This window comes from Dermacentor silvarum, chromosome 9, assembly GCF_013339745.2.
Source record: "Dermacentor silvarum isolate Dsil-2018 chromosome 9, BIME_Dsil_1.4, whole genome shotgun sequence".
NCBI lineage: Eukaryota > Metazoa > Arthropoda > Arachnida > Ixodida > Ixodidae > Dermacentor > Dermacentor silvarum.
Window position 1 is genome coordinate 87,738,430 of NC_051162.1, and position 21,192 is coordinate 87,759,621.

Sequence of the window (21,192 nt, forward strand, 5' to 3'; positions counted from 1 at the left end):
TGCCCGAAGAAATAAAAAAGCCCTCTCTCTAAATTCTTTCTAAGCTGAGAATGCTGGAGATGATAGTTCGTGTGTAAAAGTAAAAGCTGATAATAATATATCCAGCTTTTACATTCACAACCAAACTACACAATGCAGTACTGTTTTAATTGCTACTGTCACGAACGGATAGGAAGTTCGGCGTGTCTCTAAGATCCTCAATTATGGAAACTTTATACTTCAACTGTCCGCTGCAAACAATGATTTATTGGCAGTCGAACAGACGAAATTTTAGAATTGGGAAAGCGCGCGAGACGCAAGGTTACAGCCAAAATAAAATTTACAAGTGAAGCATGTTCACAACCCTATCAGGTACGAGCACCCATAGGAAAGATCACTGTGGCGCTAAACCTACTGAAGGTCACCTGGTCACGAACGGGTCTGTATTTTCTACTTAAAGCATACAGAACCAGTCGACTTTTAAACAAATGGCATAGGCACATTGGCGCCCCTGCGTATGAAGATCAGTAGAAGTCACATTGCTGTCACCATGATTAGGCTCATGGAATAAAACTTGTCGTGAGTGCATAAGAAGTGCAAATGATTACTACGTTATACCAAGTGGTCAATGCGCTCACCAAAAGGGTTTCGGAGAAGAAACCAAAAATGTTTTTGGCTTGCCGCATGACTATTATATCATCTAGAGCAGATATCTCCTGCTCTCGAACGCATTTTTATTCGCGGACAGAGTTGAAATGATCGCTTTAAACGCTTGGACTCATCAGCGAACGCAAAATGTTTATTAAAACGCAGGTTGCTCAATTCGCCTTTGTCCGATGGTTCGTCGACAGCCTGGACCTGCAGCCAAGCGTCAATGCCACGAAGAACACTTGGAACGCAGTGAAGTTGGCCACTCGAGAGAACTTCGCCAAGCTCCCGTGGATGGACCAATCAACAGCCAAAGGCGCCCTCGAGCATGTTGACAGCATCCTAAGCGTCTTGCCCTTGCCGGAACACCTACAAACTCACGAAGCCCTCGAGGTCTTCTACGGCTACCTCGAACCGGACGAATCGCAGCCGTTTATTAGCTGGCTGATCAAAACACAGCATCGGCGCCTTGAAGAGCAGAAGCGCCTTCTTATGGAAGACCCCACGGTGGTCATTCACCGCGATGACATTCTGTTCGATTCATTCACTTTGAACGCGTTCTACTACCCGCTCTACCACATCATGGTCGTTCTGCCGGCGTTCATGGCACCGCCAGCGGTTTCTCAGACGGTGCCAGTGGCGGTGAACTACGGTGCCATCGGAAAGACCTTGGGACATGAACTGACGCACGCTTTCGACCCTTTATTTACCACTTTGTCTAGAACCGGCGAAGCCACCACGTGGTGGTCAGTTCAGTCGTTCACCAACTTTCGCAGTCGGCTAGACTGCGTCAGGCGCCAACTGAAGAATTACACTGCGGACGAAGTGTACAGCAAGAACGCGCTCTCGGAAACATTCGCCGACACGGCCGGAATCGAGAAGGCCCGGCTCGCCTTCGCATCTCTAACGGCGCAGACGGGCATTCTGGGATACACACAGGAACAGTTGTTCTTTATCGCCGGCTGCTTCCAGTTCTGCTCGGAGGGTGCGTATGTTTGGGGCATCCAGAAGCAGTACCCGCCGTGGGTGCTACGGTGCAACTTACCAGCCCAAAATGAGAAGCGGTTCGCGGCAGCGTTCAACTGCCCCATCGAAGCCGCGCTGAACCCTAAAAAACGGTGCACGTTCCACTCAACGGAACGCGACTAACCACCTGGCAACAGCAATCTTGTGGCAACGGAAAAAAATGCCTAGCTATCCATGCCTTTATACTTATTTCTTCTTCTTTAGTTCTAAAATGTTTCTTATGTATATAAAAACGTCCACATATCGCATACTTTCGGCCGTCATGCATTTCTTGTATGAAGTAAATATAAAATGTGAGCGCGGGCACTTCGTTTTTCAACGACCCTATTTCACAAGCAAAAGTTGAAAATTATTGCTTAGCGCAAGACGCACCTTTCTCTATTAGATGTTTCTGAAAAATTATCGCGGTTCCTATCCGTTGTCTCTCTGACCAAACCTTGTGTAATCAGATTGTATGCGCGACACGAATTGCTTAGTTCTCTCAAAGGCACGCTGGCACCAACGATTACGCTGGAACCTACGATAAGACATGTACAAAGCAGAATTTCTTGTGCCTGTAGCGGCCGCCATGCATTTGTTATGATGATAACGGTTGTAAAAGGACGACAAGAATGGCGCGCGCCGCAGCACCTTTGCGGTTGTCAGTTTCTTGCGTAGGCTGGTTCAGAAAGTGCTGCAGCAGTCTCGTTGTCGCTGTATGCTGGTCTATAGACCAGATGTTTATAGCCTCGTAGCGTCGTGCCGCCACCCTTTACAACAGGTGTTGCCTCTGGTGAGGGCTGCGGTGACTGCGGGAGACGGGAGCAAATGGCCGCATTGGCGGTCAGTGTTCGCATGGTGTGTTTTAGACTTGTTCTTACCGCATCTGTTGAGTAGGATGTATGTACAACGGTTATTTGCCCGGGTGGCACTGCGCAGTCATCGGCTGCACCAACAACAAGCGAAAGAGGACGCTGCTAATGCAAAAGCCATACTATCGACGTTCAGGGAAACACAAGGAGCTTGTGTTTGTGTGAAGTGTATTAGGTGCACAAGTCTCCTCCTGCGCCAGAGAAATGCTTCCATAGGACAATGGCTTTAAATTGAAAAGGCTTCATGCCCAGCAAGCTTGCTTGGGTTGGTATAGCATGCGTCTTGCATTTCTTTACAGCGGTCCTGCGATAACAGAATTAGAGTGGCGTTTACGACTAGTCGGCTTCTTTATTTTGGGCCTGCTTGCTTCACTTTCCGGACGGTAAGCAACCCGTGCCCAAAACGCAACGAAAGAGAGATTAGCAGAAAATTTTCAAGTGCGCGTGTTGACTTCGTAACCTCCGCAGCGATTTTTCCGTTACGGAGAATAAGCAAGACTGCGCGGAACTTGGCGGATTTTGTGTCCTGTGTTATGAATGCACAGCAACATGCCGCATTCGAGTGCCCCTGATAAAAAAAAATGTGGTTGATCCCTCTTATATAGGAATCGGTATAGAACACGAAAGTGAAACGTGTCTTCACAGAAGTAGTGTAATGTTTATTGCACATTGATATATAATGTCTATTGGTGTTTTGTGGCTAAAGCGCCCTTAGGCGTTGATGCACCCACGCTGACGCCTGGTGGCACGTCTCCTCCATCACGACTACCAACGTCGATGACCATGAGCAACCGTCGTGCATATGGAAGCTGCACTACGCTGCACACGCTAGCACAACGCGAAAGACGAAGCACTTAACTGACACACTAATACAACGCGCAAGACAAAGCACGTAACTGAATCGTCACCGAGTCAAATCAGCGCGTACAGCGCGTCGTAATTGCAGCCTCCGCGATCAACTTCAGAAACATTTTCAGAGCTAATTGCGGAGGCCACGCTCCGCTGTGCTGAGTACGGTGAACGCCACCTAGTTGGCGTTGGTAGTGCTTCTTGATGCCAGCGTCCCTTCGAATGCTGGCATCGAGGCGTCGTAGTGCTGAGACCACCGAAGCGTTCACTGTCGGTGCGCGTTAGTGTCATAATGCAGTACTTCTCTTTTCTGCTCGTAGGCGGCGGCACCGCCCCGAGCAAGAGCGCGGGTACACGGAGGAGTGTTAGATATATAAGGCGCGTCTGTGTAGCTCTCTGCAAATGCGTTTGTGGCGCAATGGGTTAAACGCTCGGCGATCTATCGTCGCGGACCAAGAGGTCGTGGGTTCGATTTCCAAATTTTGCATTGTTTGTGGAACTTTTCTTCTGGTTTCTTTCTTGTATTATGTTCGTGTACATTGTAAGAACGTCATTCCGTATTTCCGTATGACGTATTTCCGTGACGGAAATACGTCAGTGAAGTTTTGGTGGACCCCGGCATAAAACACTTTCGTGTTAAAAACAAAAAAAAAACGAACGAGAAGGCAGAGTATGTGTCACACACCCCGTGAACGAGGCGCGAATGCCAGGCCAAATTCCAACGCCGACGTATCAGCTTCCGAAAATAACCCCACGAATGAAGGACAATTAATCAGGGGCACTCTGGTGCGCCAGCGAACGCCGGTTGTGGTCCAAAAACCGAGTCAGAGCCCAGAGTTGTCAAAACACAAGAAAATAAATTCTTCAAATAAGGCAGTTACATACACACATGTACACTTCGGCTAGAAATATCAATGCATTTCAGATGGGTGTTAACAAAACTATTAAAAACAGTTAACGACAAGAACTAAGAGTTCAACACGTACAGTACAGAATGAATAGGAACGCAATCGCATGTAGCCGTGCTGGCCTTGAGCAGGACGACCTCAGCGTAGCTCGACGCAAATCTCGAAGAAGGAACTTCTTCCGGAAATGCAGACTCTCGAGGAACTCGTCGACTAGGTTGCCGGGCAATCCCTTTCTTCCGCCGACGGTCAGTCTCCACGTCACATCTCTTCACTGGTGCGGTCTGATCCTTCTACTGATTCCCGCACGGCACTTTTATCGTCTTCGCCGGCGTTTCTCGAATCTTCTGACGGAGTCATTCTCCCATAGCATGAACAAAGCCTGGGAATCTAGACATTTCTGGCGTATTTGGCCGCGGCCGCCGAAGTCCTTGAGGAGGGTGGCGACTCATCCGTTGGTGCACGTTCGGGCTGTTGCCCTCCTCCTGTCTCTCTGCTCGCCGAGCATCGGGGTCTGAGAGGGTGCTTAAGCACGTGCTCTTTTCTCTTTCCTCTCTCTCAATACCCTAGCATTCGCGTATTTTGTGGAAGCTTCTATTTTCCGTTGATCGCGTCGGCTGTCTGTGGCGTATGCGCTCTCTCCCTCTATTAAAGATGTCGCGGGGCCGACTTGCTCTATTGTTGGCTTGTGTATACGCGTCGCGCGGTTAGATTTAGCGCATTTTTGTGACACTGCTCCTTCCCCGCACTTTTAGAATATTATGCAATAATATTTCAAGCAAACGCAAAAGTAGCGCGCACAAATGTCCACTGCGCACCCGTCCTTAGGTTCATAGATCACGCCACCGGAAATCACACGTCACCTCGCGATACCTCGTGCAAAAACACGTTAAAGAAGTACACTTGTACAACACAATAACACACCTCTCACGTAACAAGGCAGGAATATGAAACAGCATGCATATACAACAAGTATACAAAACTGAGGCCGGGTTGTTTACATAACACAAACAAACCAACACTCTGTTCATGATGTATGAATAAACACTCGGTTCACCCATCAAAACACTTTGCACCGCACATAATCGCCAACTGAATTAGATTCGACTATGGGAATTCTATTTGCCGACTTGCGAGAAACATATAGTTATGAGGCCCAGTCGTGTACTCCTCGGAATCGGGCGTGGAAAGAAGCTGAAAGAAGAAGTTGCTCATGATATTGCTAGCCCTAGAATTCCAAGTAAAAGTGTAACAACGCGTAGAAAAACTGTCGATTAAATTTATTCATTTCTATAGGCACGGTAACGAAAGAGATATGAGTGGCCATACTGCACCTTACATTAACCTTTTTGCTCTCAGTTACTTCGCACCCGGTGCAAAGGCAGACGGAGAGAAAGAGAAAAAATATCACCGACGATTACAATACTCCCTAATGCGAAAATTGAGCGCAGATCAATACTTGCTTTCATTTTGCGTGTCAATATTTTGCATTGTGGTTAGATAGGTACATGGTTTACATTAGGAAGAGAACGCTGTGAGTAGCGTGGCGGGCGCGGACAATGTCTCCGCCGCAGACAGACCTCTGCTCATGCAGCGCTTTGTTTCCACATATGGCATCGGTGGACGCACTCGCGGCATACCTTATCGATGGTGTCTTCGGTGAACTGATGAAGGCGCGCTACTCTGGTGCCTTCTCGTGGTGGTCGTTGCCGCAAAAAGCCCATCTTGCGTGGCAGTACGCTTTTCCTCTCACGCTTTCACCATAACCTCCTCCTCGCTTTTCGCCTCATGGTTCCGCTGCACCCTCCTCCTCCGCTTTCCTCCTCGCGCTATCTTCGCTATCACCGTCTTTCATCCCCCGCTGCGCTCCGCGTTCGTTCCTTCATCCTTCGCTGTGCTCGTTCGCTCGGTTAAGCCGAATGACGCCGCCGACGCCAGTGAGGGAGGGCTGCGAGCGCGCGACGAGAGCGGACGCGCCTCACATCGGCTCCCGTGATTTTTGTCAGGACTGGTGGAACCCTGCATGACACGCCACGAAAACTGACCCTATCATCTTCCTAACATCATTCTGCACCAGAAGACACCACTGTCATTCAGGTAGCTCATTTTTTGGCATTTTACGCGCACTTGTTGACCTCACCTCGTGGGAGCCGCGCTCGCCCTAACGAGGGTTAGGCCTAACACCGACTGCGCCAGGGCTTCTACGCGCATGCCGCCCTGTATGGCGGCCACAGCTCTCTGTGGATATCATCTCATGCATTACCTTGGCGTGGAACGACACCAACCTTCCTCAACGCCTGAAGACCCCGTTGCACCCACGAATATCGTGGACGAGGGACTATTCACAATAATGGTATGCAATACCTTCGTGCAGTGAAGATTTATGCGAAAAGATAAATTGGTGGGCGCAATGAAGCAAGGCATAAGAGTAGCTGGTAATGTAGGGTGCTGTTCCATTGTGAGACCATGCGGCAGGATTCAAAACAAGCAATAAGCGTAATAACTTCACCAGCAATAACTACTTTCAGGTTACAAACATGCTGGGCCATTGCAGTTGCACAGAAATCCTAAGGGTACGGTGCAGAATTATGTGATTTTGTGCCGTCGCTTTCGCTGGCGCTCCTTCGAAAACGCGAAGCCAACTAGCTGCGAGTGCAGAAGGCCGCTGATCGTGCGCCTTTGCATCCTGTGGTATATGTTCAGAGAGCCTGCTGCTTAATTGAGTGCCTGTTGCTAGCGTTGCAGTGCATCCGCGAATATATCAAACGTTTCATCACAAGGTAGTCTGCAAACAACATTAGAATTTAGTTTTCTTTTTACTTATCCAAGGTCGGAAGTATTTGCACATTCCACTCAGTAGCAATACAAAACCTTGCTGGACATACAGCCAGTTGGAAGCTAGAAGTCTTCAATGTCAACGAAGTGAGTGCTCAGGCCAGAGAATGAGGATAAACCTTTCAGTTAAGAAATGCTTACAAATCAATTATCAACCAATACTTCTCATCATCATAACATTTGTTTAGTCCTCACTTACTTACACAAACAGTCGTTCGAGAGCATAGTTCAGTAAAAAAAAAAATGTGGTTGATCCATCTTATATAGCAATCGTATAGAACACAAAGTGAAACGTGTCCTTCACAGAAGTATGTAATGTTTATTGCACATTGATATATAATGTCTATTGGTGTTTTGTGGCTAAAGCGCCCTTAGCGTTGATGCACCCACGCTGACGCCTGGTGGCACGTCTCCTCCATCACGACTACCAACGTCGATGACCATGAGCAACCGTCGTGCATATGGAAGCTGCACTACGCTGCACACGCTAGCACAACGCGAAAGACGAAGCACTTAACTGACACACTAATACAACGCGCAAGACAAAGCACGTAACTGAATCGTCACCGAGTCAAATCAGCGCGTACAGCGCGTCGTAATTGCAGCCTCCGCGATCAACTTCAGAAACATTTTCAGAGCTAATTGCGGAGGCCACGCTCCGCTGTGCTGAGTACGGTGAACGCCACCTAGTTGGCGTTGGTAGTGCTTCTTGATGCCAGCGTCCCTTCGAATGCTGGCATCGAGGCGTCGTAGTGCTGAGACCACCGAAGCGTTCACTGTCGGTGCGCGTTAGTGTCATAATGCAGTACTTCTCTTTTCTGCTCGTAGGCGGCGGCACCGCCCCGAGCAAGAGCGCGGGTACACGGAGGAGTGTTAGATATATAAGGCGCGTCTGTGTAGCTCTCTGCAAATGCGTTTGTGGCGCAATGGGTTAAACGCTCGGCGATCTATCGTCGCGGACCAAGAGGTCGTGGGTTCGATTTCCAAATTTTGCATGTTTGTGGAACTTTTTCTTCTGGTTTCTTTCTTTGTATTATGTTCGTGTACATTGTAAGAACGTCATTCCGTATTTCCGTATGACGTATTTCCGTGACGGAAATACGTCAGTGAAGTCTTGGTGGACCCCGGCATAAAACACTTTCGTGTTAAAAACAAAAAAAAACGAACGAGAAGGCAGAGTATGTGTCACACACCCCGTGAACGAGGCGCGAATGCCAGGCCAAATTCCAACGCCGACGTATCAGCTTCCGAAAATAACCCCACGAATGAAGGACAATTAATCAGGGGCACTCTGGTGCGCCAGCGAACGCCGGTTGTGGTCCAAAAACCGAGTCAGAGCCCAGAGTTGTCAAAACACAAGAAAATAAATTCTTCAAATAAGGCAGTTACATACACACATGTACACTTCGGCTAGAAATATCAATGCATTTCAGATGGGTGTTAACAAAACTATTAAAAACAGTTAACGACAAGAACTAAGAGTTCAACACGTACAGTACAGAATGAATAGGAACGCAATCGCATGTAGCCGTGCTGGCCTTGAGCAGGACGACCTCAGCGTAGCTCGACGCAAATCTCGAAGAAGGAACTTCTTCCGGAAATGCAGACTCTCGAGGAACTCGTCGACTAGGTTGCCGGGCAATCCCTTTCTTCCGCCGACGGTCAGTCTCCACGTCACATCTCTTCACTGGTGCGGTCTGATCCTTCTACTGATTCCCGCACGGCACTTTTATCGTCTTCGCCGGCGTTTCTCGAATCTTCTGACGGAGTCATTCTCCCATAGCATGAACAAAGCCTGGGAATCTAGACATTTCTGGCGTATTTGGCCGCGGCCGCCGAAGTCCTTGAGGAGGGTGGCGACTCATCCGTTGGTGCACGTTCGGGCTGTTGCCCTCCTCCTGTCTCTCTGCTCGCCGAGCATCGGGGTCTGAGAGGGTGCTTAAGCACGTGCTCTTTTTCTCTTTCCTCTCTCTCAATACCCTAGCATTCGCGTATTTTGTGGAAGCTTCTATTTTCCGTTGATCGCGTCGGCTGTCTGTGGCGTATGCGCTCTCTCCCTCTATTAAAGATGTCGCGGGGCCGACTTGCTCTATTGTTGGCTTGTGTATACGCGTCGCGCGGTTAGATTTAGCGCATTTTTGTGACACTGCTCCTTCCCCGCACTTTTAGAATATTATGCAATAATATTTCAAGCAAACGCAAAAGTAGCGCGCACAAATGTCCACTGCGCACCCGTCCTTAGGTTCATAGATCACGCCACCGGAAATCACACGTCACCTCGCGATACCTCGTGCAAAAACACGTTACAGAAGTACACTTGTACAACACAATAACACACCTCTCACGTAACAAGGCAGGAATATGAAACAGCATGCATATACAACAAGTATACAAAACTGAGGCCGGGTTGTTTACATAACACCAACAAACCAACACTCTGTTCATGATGTATGAATAAACACTCGGTTCACCCATCAAAACACTTTGCACCGCACATAATCGCCAACTGAATTAGATTCGACTATGGGAATTCTATTTGCCGACTTGCGAGAAACATATAGTTATGAGGCCCAGTCGTGTACTCCTCGGAATCGGGCGTGGAAAGAAGCTGAAAGAAGAAGTTGCTCATGATATTGCTAGCCCTAGAATTCCAAGTAAAAGTGTAACAACGCGTAGAAAACTGTCGATTAAATTTATTCATTTCTATAGGCACGGTAACGAAAGAGATATGAGTGGCCATACTGCACCTTACATTAACCTTTTTGCTCTCAGTTACTTCGCACCCGGTGCAAAGGCAGACGGAGAGAAAGAGAAAAAATATCCGACGATTACAATACTCCCTAATGCGAAAATTGAGCGCAGATCAATACTTGCTTTCATTTTGCGTGTCAATATTTTGCATTGTGGTTAGATAGGTACATGGTTTACATTAGGAAGAGAACGCTGTGAGTAGCGTGGCGGGCGCGGACAATGTCTCCGCCGCAGACAGACCTCTGCTCATGCAGCGCTTTGTTTCCACATATGGCATCGGTGGACGCACTCGCGGCATACCTTATCGATGGTGTCTTCGGTGAACTGATGAAGGCGCGCTACTCTGGTGCCTTCTCGTGGTGGTCGTTGCCGCAAAAAGCCCATCTTGCGTGGCAGTACGCTTTTCCTCTCACGCTTTCACCATAACCTCCTCCTCGCTTTTCGCCTCATGGTTCCGCTGCACCCTCCTCCTCCGCTTTCCTCCTCGCGCTATCTTCGCTATCACCGTCTTTCATCCCCCGCTGCGCTCCGCGTTCGTTCCTTCATCCTTCGCTGTGCTCGTTCGCTCGGTTAAGCCGAATGACGCCGCCGACGCCAGTGAGGGAGGGCTGCGAGCGCGCGACGAGAGCGGACGCGCCTCACATCGGCTCCCGTGATTTTTTGTCAGGACTGGTGGAACCCTGCATGACACGCCACGAAAACTGACCCTATCATCTTCCTAACATCATTCTGCACCAGAAGACACCACTGTCATTCAGGTAGCCCATTTTTTGGCATTTTACGCGCACTTGTTGACCTCACCTCGTGGGAGCCGCGCTCGCCCTAACGAGGGTTAGGCCTAACACCGACTGCGCCAGGGCTTCTACGCGCATGCCGCCCTGTATGGCGGCCACAGCTCTCGGTGGATATCATCTCATGCATTACCTTGGCGTGGAACGACACCAACCTTCCTCAACGCCTGAAGACCCCGTTGCACCCACGAATATCGTGGACGAGGGACTATTCACAATAATGGTATGCAATACCTTCGTGCAGTGAAGATTTATGCGAAAAGATAAATTGGTGGGCGCAATGAAGCAAGGCATAAGAGTAGCTGGTAATGTAGGGTGGGGTTCCATTGTGAGACCATGCGGCAGGATTCAAAACAAGCAATAAGCGTAATAACTTCACCAGCAATAACTACTTTCAGGTTACAAACATGCTGGGCCATTGCAGTTGCACAGAAATCCTAAGGGTACGGTGCAGAATTATGTGATTTTTGTGCCGTCGCTTTCGCTGGCGCTCCTTCGAAAACGCGAAGCCAACTAGCTGCGAGTGCAGAAGGCCGCTGATCGTGCGCCTTTGCATCCTGTGGTATATGTTCAGAGAGCCTGCTGCTTAATTGAGTGCCTGTTGCTAGCGTTGCAGTGCATCCGCGAATATATCAAACGTTTCATCACAAGGTAGTCTGCAAACAACATTAGAATTTAGTTTTCTTTTTACTTATCCAAGGTCGGAAGTATTTGCACATTCCACTCAGTAGCATACAAAACCTTGCTGGACATACAGCCAGTTGGAAGCTAGAAGTCTTCAATGTCAACGAAGTGAGTGCTCAGGCCAGAGAATGAGGATAAACCTTTCAGTTAAGAAATGCTTACAAATCAATTATCAACCAATACTTCTCATCATCATAAACATTTGTTTTAGTCTCACTTACGTTACACAAACAGTGTTCGGGCATCAGTTTCAGTAAAGACGAAGCACGTAACTGACACACTAATACAACGCGCAAGACAAAGCACGTAACTGAATCGTCACCGAGTCAAATCAGCGCGTACAGCGCGTCGTAATTGCAGCCTCCGCGATCAACTTCAGAAACATTTTCAGATCTAATTGCGGAGGCCACGCTCCGCTGTGCTGAGTACGGTGAACGCCACCTAGGTGGCGTTGGTAGTGCTTCTTGATGCCAGCGTCCCTTCGAATGCTGGCATCGAGGCGTCGTAGTGCTGAGACCACCGAAGCGTTCACTGTCGGTGCGCGTTAGTGTCATAATGCAGTACTTCTCTTTTCTGCTCCTAGGCGGCGGCACCGCCCCGAGCAAGAGCGCGGGTACACGGAGGAGTGTTAAGCCCAGACCACACGTACGCTTGCGGACGCGCGTAAGCTCGCGTCTACGCGCCTTGCGGTTGCCGCGTCTAGTGAGGAATGGCGGTTTGCATCCACAATACGCGCGACAGCGCGCGCCACTGGCTTCACTTGTTTACACCTTGGCAGACGCCACTTCGTATCAAAATGCTTCAAAATGCTTCAAAGTGCTTCAAAATGCTTCGATATCTATAAACGTAATTGTTATCTTTTTGGAGCTGTTAGATCAGCACGAAAAGTGAAGAAGAAGCACTTTCTTGCATGATATATTTCTGCTTAACTGAGAGTTGAATGTACCGCGCCGTCGCTGCGTAGCCAGGCGCGCCGACGCGAGGCAGCGAGGCAGCCCAGGAGCGCGATAACTGAGAGGAGCTGATCACCGAGATCGCGCCGCGTTTCGACGCGTACGAGCCGTGACGCACCGTCTGCGCATGCGTGGGCGTGCGGACGCGAGCTTGCGCGCGTTTGCAAGCGTACGTGTGGTCTGGGCTTTAGATATATAAGGCGCGTCTGTGTAGCTCTCTGCAAATGCGTTTGTGGCGCAATGGGTTAAACGCTCGGTGATCTATCGTCGCGGACCGAGAGGTCGTGGGTTCGATTTCCAAATTTTGCATGTTTGTGGAACTTTAAAATTCCGCTTCGGATAAGGTTTTCGCTACTCTCTAGGATTCGGTTTGCACCATGGGCTTCCTATACAAGTTCCTAGTATAAGTAGACATAAAACACAGCTCACCTTCAGTAACAAGGCGCAATCAGAAATCAGCACAACAACGAAAGAAGCGACGAGACAGTGGATGTCATGTCGAATATTTCTGTCTTGTCTTCGTCTATATTTACGCAGTATATCTATATATTTTCAGTAGCTTATATATCTTATATTTTATATTTTAAGTAGCTTTCTAAAGAATGGTATAATGCAGTATACTCCTTACTTCAGCTTTTTATTATAAAGCACTTCCTTATCTCACATTCGCAGGCTTTCATCCTTTTATAACAGAACGCCAAGAGTACCGTTCTTGAAGATTTCCTCTTGGTGACTCGTCTCTCTTGGAAAATGGGTTGAACTTTTATTCAAATGAAGCTAACACATTCGCCTTGACATTGCATAAACACCTACTTACGTGGAAAGCGCATTCCGGGCAGTAGAGTTTTGGAAATCTCATCACTGCAGCAACGCAGTCGCCGTTCAGGAAGTCTGCGCTTTCACCTGCAAGCAACTGTCGGGGCGATAGCGTGTGCTGGTGAATAAGACTAGTTCTGCGGATTGCTGGATGTACTAAAAGAAAACCATGATCAAGAGGGTTTGCGTGGTAACGGGTAAAACAGTGTAACCGCCATATTTCAGTGATCTTATTTTTTGTGCGTCATCAGTTGTTCGGAAGGCGCTGCGTCCATATGGTGGCCGTGATCGGCCAGGCGTGAGCCGCGGTTGACAAGGATGTGATAGATACAAACTTATTCAATTTTCACTCTGTAACAGCCCAGTCCTTTGTTAAATGTCAGGTTGTTACAGTGTCACTTTCAGCTGCTACAGCACTAAAGTACTCGCAAAACATTTTTAGAAATTAGGGCCTTTTGTCAGATACGGATCCACATTAGTGAGATGCTACCTTTATAGGAAGCAATTCGACGTTTGCTACACTTGCGGAAGGGTAGGAAACCGCTCTGATGTGTGCCCACCACCTGACTTTGTTCACTACAGAGAATGTGGAACTCCCAACCCAGGAGATGAACATGTGCTTGCACCTAAGTGTAAATTTTGTGAAGGCGACCACCCTACTGGTGACAAACTTTGCCAGCTAAGATTCCAAATCCCTTACGTCGTACGACTCCGTCGAAGAGAGCGCAACAGGACTCGGGCGTCAACAAGAGCGCTTTCGGAGGCGCAACAGCTGGCGCCCAACCATCACCCCGACGATGGGGAACGCTCACGCTCCAGGAGTCGTACCAGATCCAGGCGCCGTTCACTATCCAGGGAGAGAAGCCGCTCCAAGTCAAGGGAAGCGCAGGTGCGCTTCGTGGAAAGGGGCTCTACACCTGGCGAGAGGCAAACGTCAGGGACAACCTGGTCTGACAAGGTGAAAGGTACGGTGAGGGTTGCTGGGGGCATCTCGGCGGCTGTGGCTGGTGACAATGATGCCAGGATAGAGCAATTAATCAAAGAAGTAACTTCTTTAAGAAAAGCAAATGAGGAATTGACCAGGCAGGTAACAGAACTCCGTAAAAAAGAGCAGTCGAGCCCAGTTACAATAGAGATAGATAGACCGGTAAGCAAAAGCAATGATCCTGAAAAATACAGCTCCCCTGCCCTTAAAAAAAGGGCGGTGAACTCCGAGGATGACTTAGTTTTCTTAGCTATCAGTGAAATGAAAGAGGCAATTAAAGCAATAAGCGTGACAGTGGAAACGACCAACTTTAACGTGGACAAATTGTGGAAATGGAGGTTAACGGCGGAGAAAAGACTGAAACGCGAGGGGAAGACGACGATGAGTATCTGCCATCGGAGGTAGATAGTGTTAAATCGCTTCCTGGACTGTCAGGGGGCAACACAAAGAGGAAACTAGCGGGTAAGAGGCAGGTGTACTCACCCAATAACAATGGACAGTAATAATGAATTTAATGTGCGGCAATGGAATTGTCGCGGGTTTCAACACAAGAAAGCAGCTCTGTGACAGGTAATCAGGTCATCTGGGGCCAGGCCAAAAGTAATTGTGCTGCAGGAAACCTTGGCGGACGAAATGACGCTTACTGGGTACAAAGCGATATGTAGAGACAAAGAAATAGGGAAGGGGTTGGCGACTCTGATCGACAAAAAGTTGCCATACGTCGAGGACGATATTCATCTTAGATATTCCAGGCTCGAATTCATTCTAGTTGAGATGATACTTAAAAGGAACAGAGGCAAAGCGCAAAGCATTTTCTGTTTAAATATTTACAGCAGGCCTATAGATATGAGACAGAGCTTTAGAGCACTCTCCAAGAAAGTGTCTTCGATTGCCAAAAACTCCCCGCTCATTATTGGAGGGGACTTTAATGCTCCCTATCACACATGGGGATATACATGGAACACAAAGAAGGGAGAGGATCTATTGAATCTCGCTATGGATCGGGGTTATGCATGATTACCGATCCGGCGTACCCCACCCGTTGTGGCACGTCCACATACAGGGATTCCACACCAGATCTCACTTTTGTTAATAACTTAGGAGGAGCTAATTGGGAAAACTCGAACATTGGTCTCGGTAGTGATCATTGTATCATTCACATAACCATAGACCTACCGAGACAGGAAACTAGAATCTTCAAGTTCACGGACTGGGGCCAGTTTAGGAAAGTCAGGGCGAAAAGAGGGAAAGGGCGACTTTAGGTACAAGGGAGTCGTTTCAAACATGGATTAACCAGCTCAGAGAGGACGTCAAAGAGGCCTCTAAGGAAATCAAGACAGAGGAAAATATTGAGGCTATGGACAGCAGGCTGGCGCATTTGATTGAGGCCAAACAGGCTATAGTTCAGAGATGGCAAACGCAAAGACTTAACAGAAGGCTAAGGAAAAAAATGTGGTTGATCCCTCTTATATAGGAATCGGTATAGAACACGAAAGTGAAACGTGTCTTCACAGAAGTAGTGTAATGTTTATTGCACATTGATATATAATGTCTATTGGTGTTTTGTGGCTAAAGCGCCCTTAGGCGTTGATGCACCCACGCTGACGCCTGGTGGCACGTCTCCTCCATCACGACTACCAACGTCGATGACCATGAGCAACCGTCGTGCATATGGAAGCTGCACTACGCTGCACACGCTAGCACAACGCGAAAGACGAAGCACGTAACTGACACACTAATACAACGCGCAAGACAAAGCACGTAACTGAATCGTCACCGAGTCAAATCAGCGCGTACAGCGCGTCGTAATTGCAGCCTCCGCGATCAACTTCAGAAACATTTTCAGAGCTAATTGCGGAGGCCACGCTCCGCTGTGCTGAGTACGGTGAACGCCACCTAGTAGTGCTTCTGCGAGAACGCGTTGGTAGTGCTTCTTGATGCCAGCGTCCCTTCGAATGCTGGCATCGAGGCGTCGTAGTGCTGAGACCACCGAAGCGTTCACTGTCGGTGCGCGTTAGTGTCATAATGCAGTACTTCTCTTTTCTGCTCGTAGGCGGCGGCACCGCCCCGAGCAAGAGCGCGGGTACACGGAGTGTTAGATATATAAGGCGCGTCTGTGTAGCTCTCTGCAAATGCGTTTGTGGCGCAATGGGTTAAACGCTCGGCGATCTATCGTCGCGGACCGAGAGGTCGTGGGTTCGATTTCCAAATTTTGCATGTTTGTGGAACTTTTTCTTCTGGTTTCTTTCTTTGTATTATGTTCGTGTATGTTCGTGTGACGTATTTCCGTGACGGAAATACGTCAGTGAAGTCTTGGTGGACCCCGGCATAAAACACTTTCGTGTTAAAAATTGCGCAATTAAACAGAGAAATTGATGAGCACTCGAAGAGAGAGAGAGAGAGAGAGAAAGCGAAGAGAGGAAAGGCAGGGAGGTCAACCAGAAGAACGTCCGGTTTGCTACCCTACACAAGGGGTAAGGGAAAGGGGGAATAAAAGAGGAAAAGAGGAAGAGAGTGAGCATTGTGTGCAGCGAGGCACCATGACACCAAAGTCAAGTCCCATAGCTGGTGATGTGCGTTGAAGACATCTGACATGAACCAAGGGCCAGTGGTCGTTGCGTGAATAGGAGGCGGTGGGTGAGCCACGGGGCTTACTCGAGACTTGCAAGCACTGGATTAAGAGTATCCAGTACTTGCACTGCACTTCGTGCTGACGGAGTATGCAGCTTGCTTAACAGTATACGAAGGGTATTTACAAGGGACCGAAGCATCACAACCACTTGCCGGTCTACTTCGGGCAATTTATCGGGAGTCGGCATTCTCGACTCTACCGCGGTGCACTGTACACTTTGATCTGACTGTGGTGCCGGCTGTGGCATCGGTTGTGGCGCCGCCTGTGGCCTCGGCTGTGGCGTCGGCTGTGGCTTCAACTGTGGTGTTGGCTGTGACGTCGGCTGTGGCATCGGCTGTGGCGGCGGCTGTGGCGTCGGCTGTGGCCATGACTGTGGCTTCGACTGTGGCTTCAGCTGGGGTATTCGCTGTGGTTTCGGTTGTGGCTTCTGCTGTGGTGGCGGCTGTAGCTTTGGTAGCGCGGGCCAGGCTTCAGTATTGTTCTCCGGCACGACCTTGTCAGTATTAGATTCGACTCCGCCAGGCCTAGGGGGCAGAGGAGGGGGAGTTGTCGGATGTGCCGCGCTCTTCATAGAGGAACCTTCGTTCTTTGAAGTCCGACGGCGTCGACGGCGTCGGGAGCGTCGCTTTCTAATGGCCGCAACAGCTTCCCGACGAGACGAATGGTCTCTTGCCATCTGCTTAAAGACCGCCCTTTCTTTCCTCATTTTAGGGCAGTCCTTTGAGGTAGCATCATGGGACCCAATGCAATTTGGGCATTTGAGCACCGTGGCTACACAGGAGTCTGCAGCGTGGGGTTGTGCGCAGCGCGAGCAAACTCTCGTATTCTCGCACACAGCGCTCACGTGACCCAGCCTCAGGCAGTTGCGGCATTGGAGTGGTCTTTGGATAAATGGACGCACGGGGTGTCTAAAGTGACCCACCTTGACGTGTGAGGGAAGAGATTCGCCCTTGAAACCCACCTTCACACAGCGGGATGTACCGAGTCGAGACACGTGAGTGATAGCGCAGCCATCAACGGCTGGCTTAATTAAAATCGGCAAGTCGGCGCTGGAGATGGAGACGTCCACGTCGCTGATGACACCAGTAGTGGTATCACTGTCCAGAGGAATGCACGAGCGGACCTTCATGCCGCCAAGTTCCGTAAGTTTGCTCAAAGTGATCCATGCCGTCTCATGTATGACGTCAATAGCCAAGACATTTTTGCGGGCGTTGACTCTGACATCCGTGACTTGATTTGGCACCACCGCTTCGAGAAACACCGAGACAGACTGTCGGTTGAGTCGCCTCGGGTTGTCGGTAGCGAGTTCTGGTATAAATAAAATTGTACTGACTGCGCTATTCCGAGTTGGTCCTGCAGTCGACGTGCTTGAAGACAAATAAGCCCTGGTGTTTCTTCGTTTCGCCTTGCGGCTCCTCACAAGCTGAAAGTCGTCATCGGAGAAGTGCGCACTGCTGAGCGAGTAGACACTGGTATCGTCGCTGTCGGTGTCGCTCTGGAGGCCGGTCCGCTTCCTAGACGCAGCCACCGCTGAAGTCGCCATCCCCAGCAGAGGCGCGGGGACGTCAACTTGCATCCGTGCAACAATCCATGACGGCTACCCGGAGATTTACCGAGAAATCAGGCGAAAACAGCAGAGCTACAGAAGTAGCGTTCTGGCTCGCAGAAACTTCGTCTTCGTCTCCTCACCACTCGAAGACACTCGTGAAACAACAGTGGGATGAGATCTGTAACTCCGTGGATGGCAGAATCAAACATGAAGGTAGCTGGAACCTACTTAAGCACTTGCGCAACGCGAATGAAACAAGGACACACAAGAGAACAGCTATAGCCAAGTTGGTTCATCAGGAGAGCCAGGATAAAACACCGGAAGAAATCATGGATAGACTCGCCGCCAGATATCTCCCACTTAAGCAACCAAACGAAGGAGAAGATAACGTCGAATATTCGGGTGACATATGTGAAGAAATTGATCTGGATTTCACTGAGTGAAGTCAGGGCGCCTCTTCACAGTGTTAATGGTAGATCAGCAGCTGGACCTGTTGGAATAACTAACATGATTTTATGAAATCTGGATGATGAATCAATTTCATACCTAACTGAACATTTTAATGAATGTTAGAGGAAAGCGATATACCCAGAGGAATGGAGGGTGGCAAATGCTATCCTCATACCTAAGCCGGGCAAACAATTAACTCTGGAAAACCTCCGTTCTTTTCCTTTGATGTCATGTCTAGGCAAAGCCATGGAACATGTAATCCTCAATCGGGTCACGAAATATGTTGAGCAGAACGACATCCTCCCGTACAACCTCATTGTCTTTCGACCCGGGTTGTCAACTCAGGATGCTATGCTCTTAATCAAACACCAACTCGTATAGGCCAGCCCCCGGCACACGAAAGCTATTCTAGGTATGGATGTGGAAAAATCTTTTGATCGTTTAAAACATAAGGCAATACTTGACGTTCTCTCGGAGGTGGGGTTAGGTAAGAGGCTTTTTAACATGATTAAGGACTTTCTTAGAGACAGCACAGCCAACCTCATCATGGGAGAACTTAAGTCAGAAGCTAAGAATTTGGGAAACAGGGGCACTCCACAAGGAGCTGCGCTCTCGCCCATGCTATTCAATTTAGTAATGTCTAAAGTTGCAAGAAATTTAGAGAAAATCGAGGGTATACACTATGACGTATATGCGGACGACATAAGCATTTGGAGTGCCAAGGGTAATGTAGGAGAGACAGAGACCAGACTACAAGAAAGTGTATATGTTGTGGAGAACACACTGAAAGACATGGGGCTGAAATGCTCGGCAGCCAAGTCGGAACCCTTGGTCATTAAACATCGCAGAAAAGGTCGTAAACCAAGAGGCTACATTCCGGAAGAGGAGCCAAGAGTGTGCCTATACACTCATGAAGGAACCGCTATCAGGCTAGTTGGAAAAATCAAGGTTCTTGGTTATCACATAGAGGAAAACAATGCCAATTATAGTACAATACAGCATATCTCGAACGAAACAGATGAAGTCATTAGGTTACTAAGGAGAATTACCAACAGACACAGAGGCTTGGGGGAAGGCAGTGCTTTTAGGCTAATACATTCTTTTGCTTTCTGCCACTTCACTTACGTGGCCTGATTATGCAAATGGAAACAGGCAGAACTTAACAAACTCAATGTCATGATCAGGAAACTTGTTAAAATAGCCCTAGGGATGCCGAGTACCGCTGCAACTGACAAGCTCATGAGTGTAGGAGTCCACAAGACAATGGAAGAAATCGCGGAGGCGCAACAGCTAGCGCAACACGAAAGATGAAAAAAAAACACGAGCAGGCAGAAAGATATTACAGATAATAGGTGTAGAACCTAATAGATCAAGGAGCCCAATAGAGGCTGACGTGGAATGAAATACTGAAGTTAGGGATAGGATCAGAACCAACCCTCTCGCCAGAGACATGCATCCAGAATATAATATCAAAAGGAGAAAGGCAAGAGGTAAAGCACTCTTGCAGGAGATAGAACAGCAGAACCAACTGGCAGCTATAGTTGATGCTGCCTGGGTGAAAGGTAAAGAAGCGTATACGACCATTGTATCAAATTCGCAAGGAAAGGTGCAAGACGCTAACACTATTTTTACCGAGCAACCCATGGTGGCGGAACAAGTGGCAATTGCTCTAGCCATCAGGAGTAATAAGTGGGCCTTCATTTACAGTGATTCAAAAGCCGCTATAAAAAGTTTTGATAAAGGCTACGTAGCTGGAGTTGCAGCTCAACTATTTGAAAAAATTAGGATTAGGAGAACAGAAATCCGATGGTTTCCTGCACATATGGGGAAAGTGGACGAGACTCGGGTAAACCTCAACGAGGTTGCGCATGACTTGGCAGGAGGACTTGCTAACCGTGACAGTCATAACCGAGCCGTTTACCATCAGGCCGGGGAATATCGAGATCATTTAATAACCTATAATGAGATAACTAAACACTACTATCTAGGACGCAGGCAATTGCCATTGCCACACTCAAAACTAAACAGGGCTCAGGCAGTCTCGCTGCGCTTATTGCAAACGGGTACATACCCCACGCCGTACCACATTAACAAAATATATCCAGAGAGGGAGATTAGGATGGAATGTAATGGCATCATTGAAATCAAACATATGCTCGCGGAGGTGCCCCGCAACTATTCCCAGCCTCCTGGAAGAATGGAATCGATGGCAAAAAAGAATACAAAGCCCATTGCGTCAAGACCAACTAAGGGCTGTCCAGAGGGCCCATGATGTCGCTGAAGGGCTTGGCCTGACAGTGCCAACGTGGGAGCGGCCCGCTTCGGCTTAAGTCGAGCCTCCGGACCTCTTTAAATAAAGTTTACACACACAGATTAGGGCCTTTTGCGTAATAATAAAATACTAGCAATTCGGTTGCTGCGTCTTGGAGCGGAATAAGGGCTGGAAAAAACGATCTGGATAAGACAGACGCTCAGAAATTGAGACATA

General features: G+C 48.6%; 1 protein-coding gene across 1 annotated transcript; it reads left to right on the forward strand.

Annotated features, from left to right (window-relative positions):
- The first annotated feature begins 774 nt into the window (after positions 1-774).
- LOC119463722 (endothelin-converting enzyme homolog) lies at positions 775-1,776 on the forward strand. Its single transcript, XM_037724547.1, has one exon. It carries the CDS (start codon positions 775-777, stop codon positions 1,774-1,776), a length of 1,002 nt encoding a protein of 333 aa, XP_037580475.1.
- Positions 1,777-21,192: the final 19,416 nt, after the last annotated feature.

Bases quoted from the DNA above. Each gene is read 5' to 3' on its own strand.
- LOC119463722 (XM_037724547.1), top strand. From the start codon at position 775: ATGTTTATTAAAACGCAGGTTGCTCAATTCGCCTTTGTCCGATGGTTC.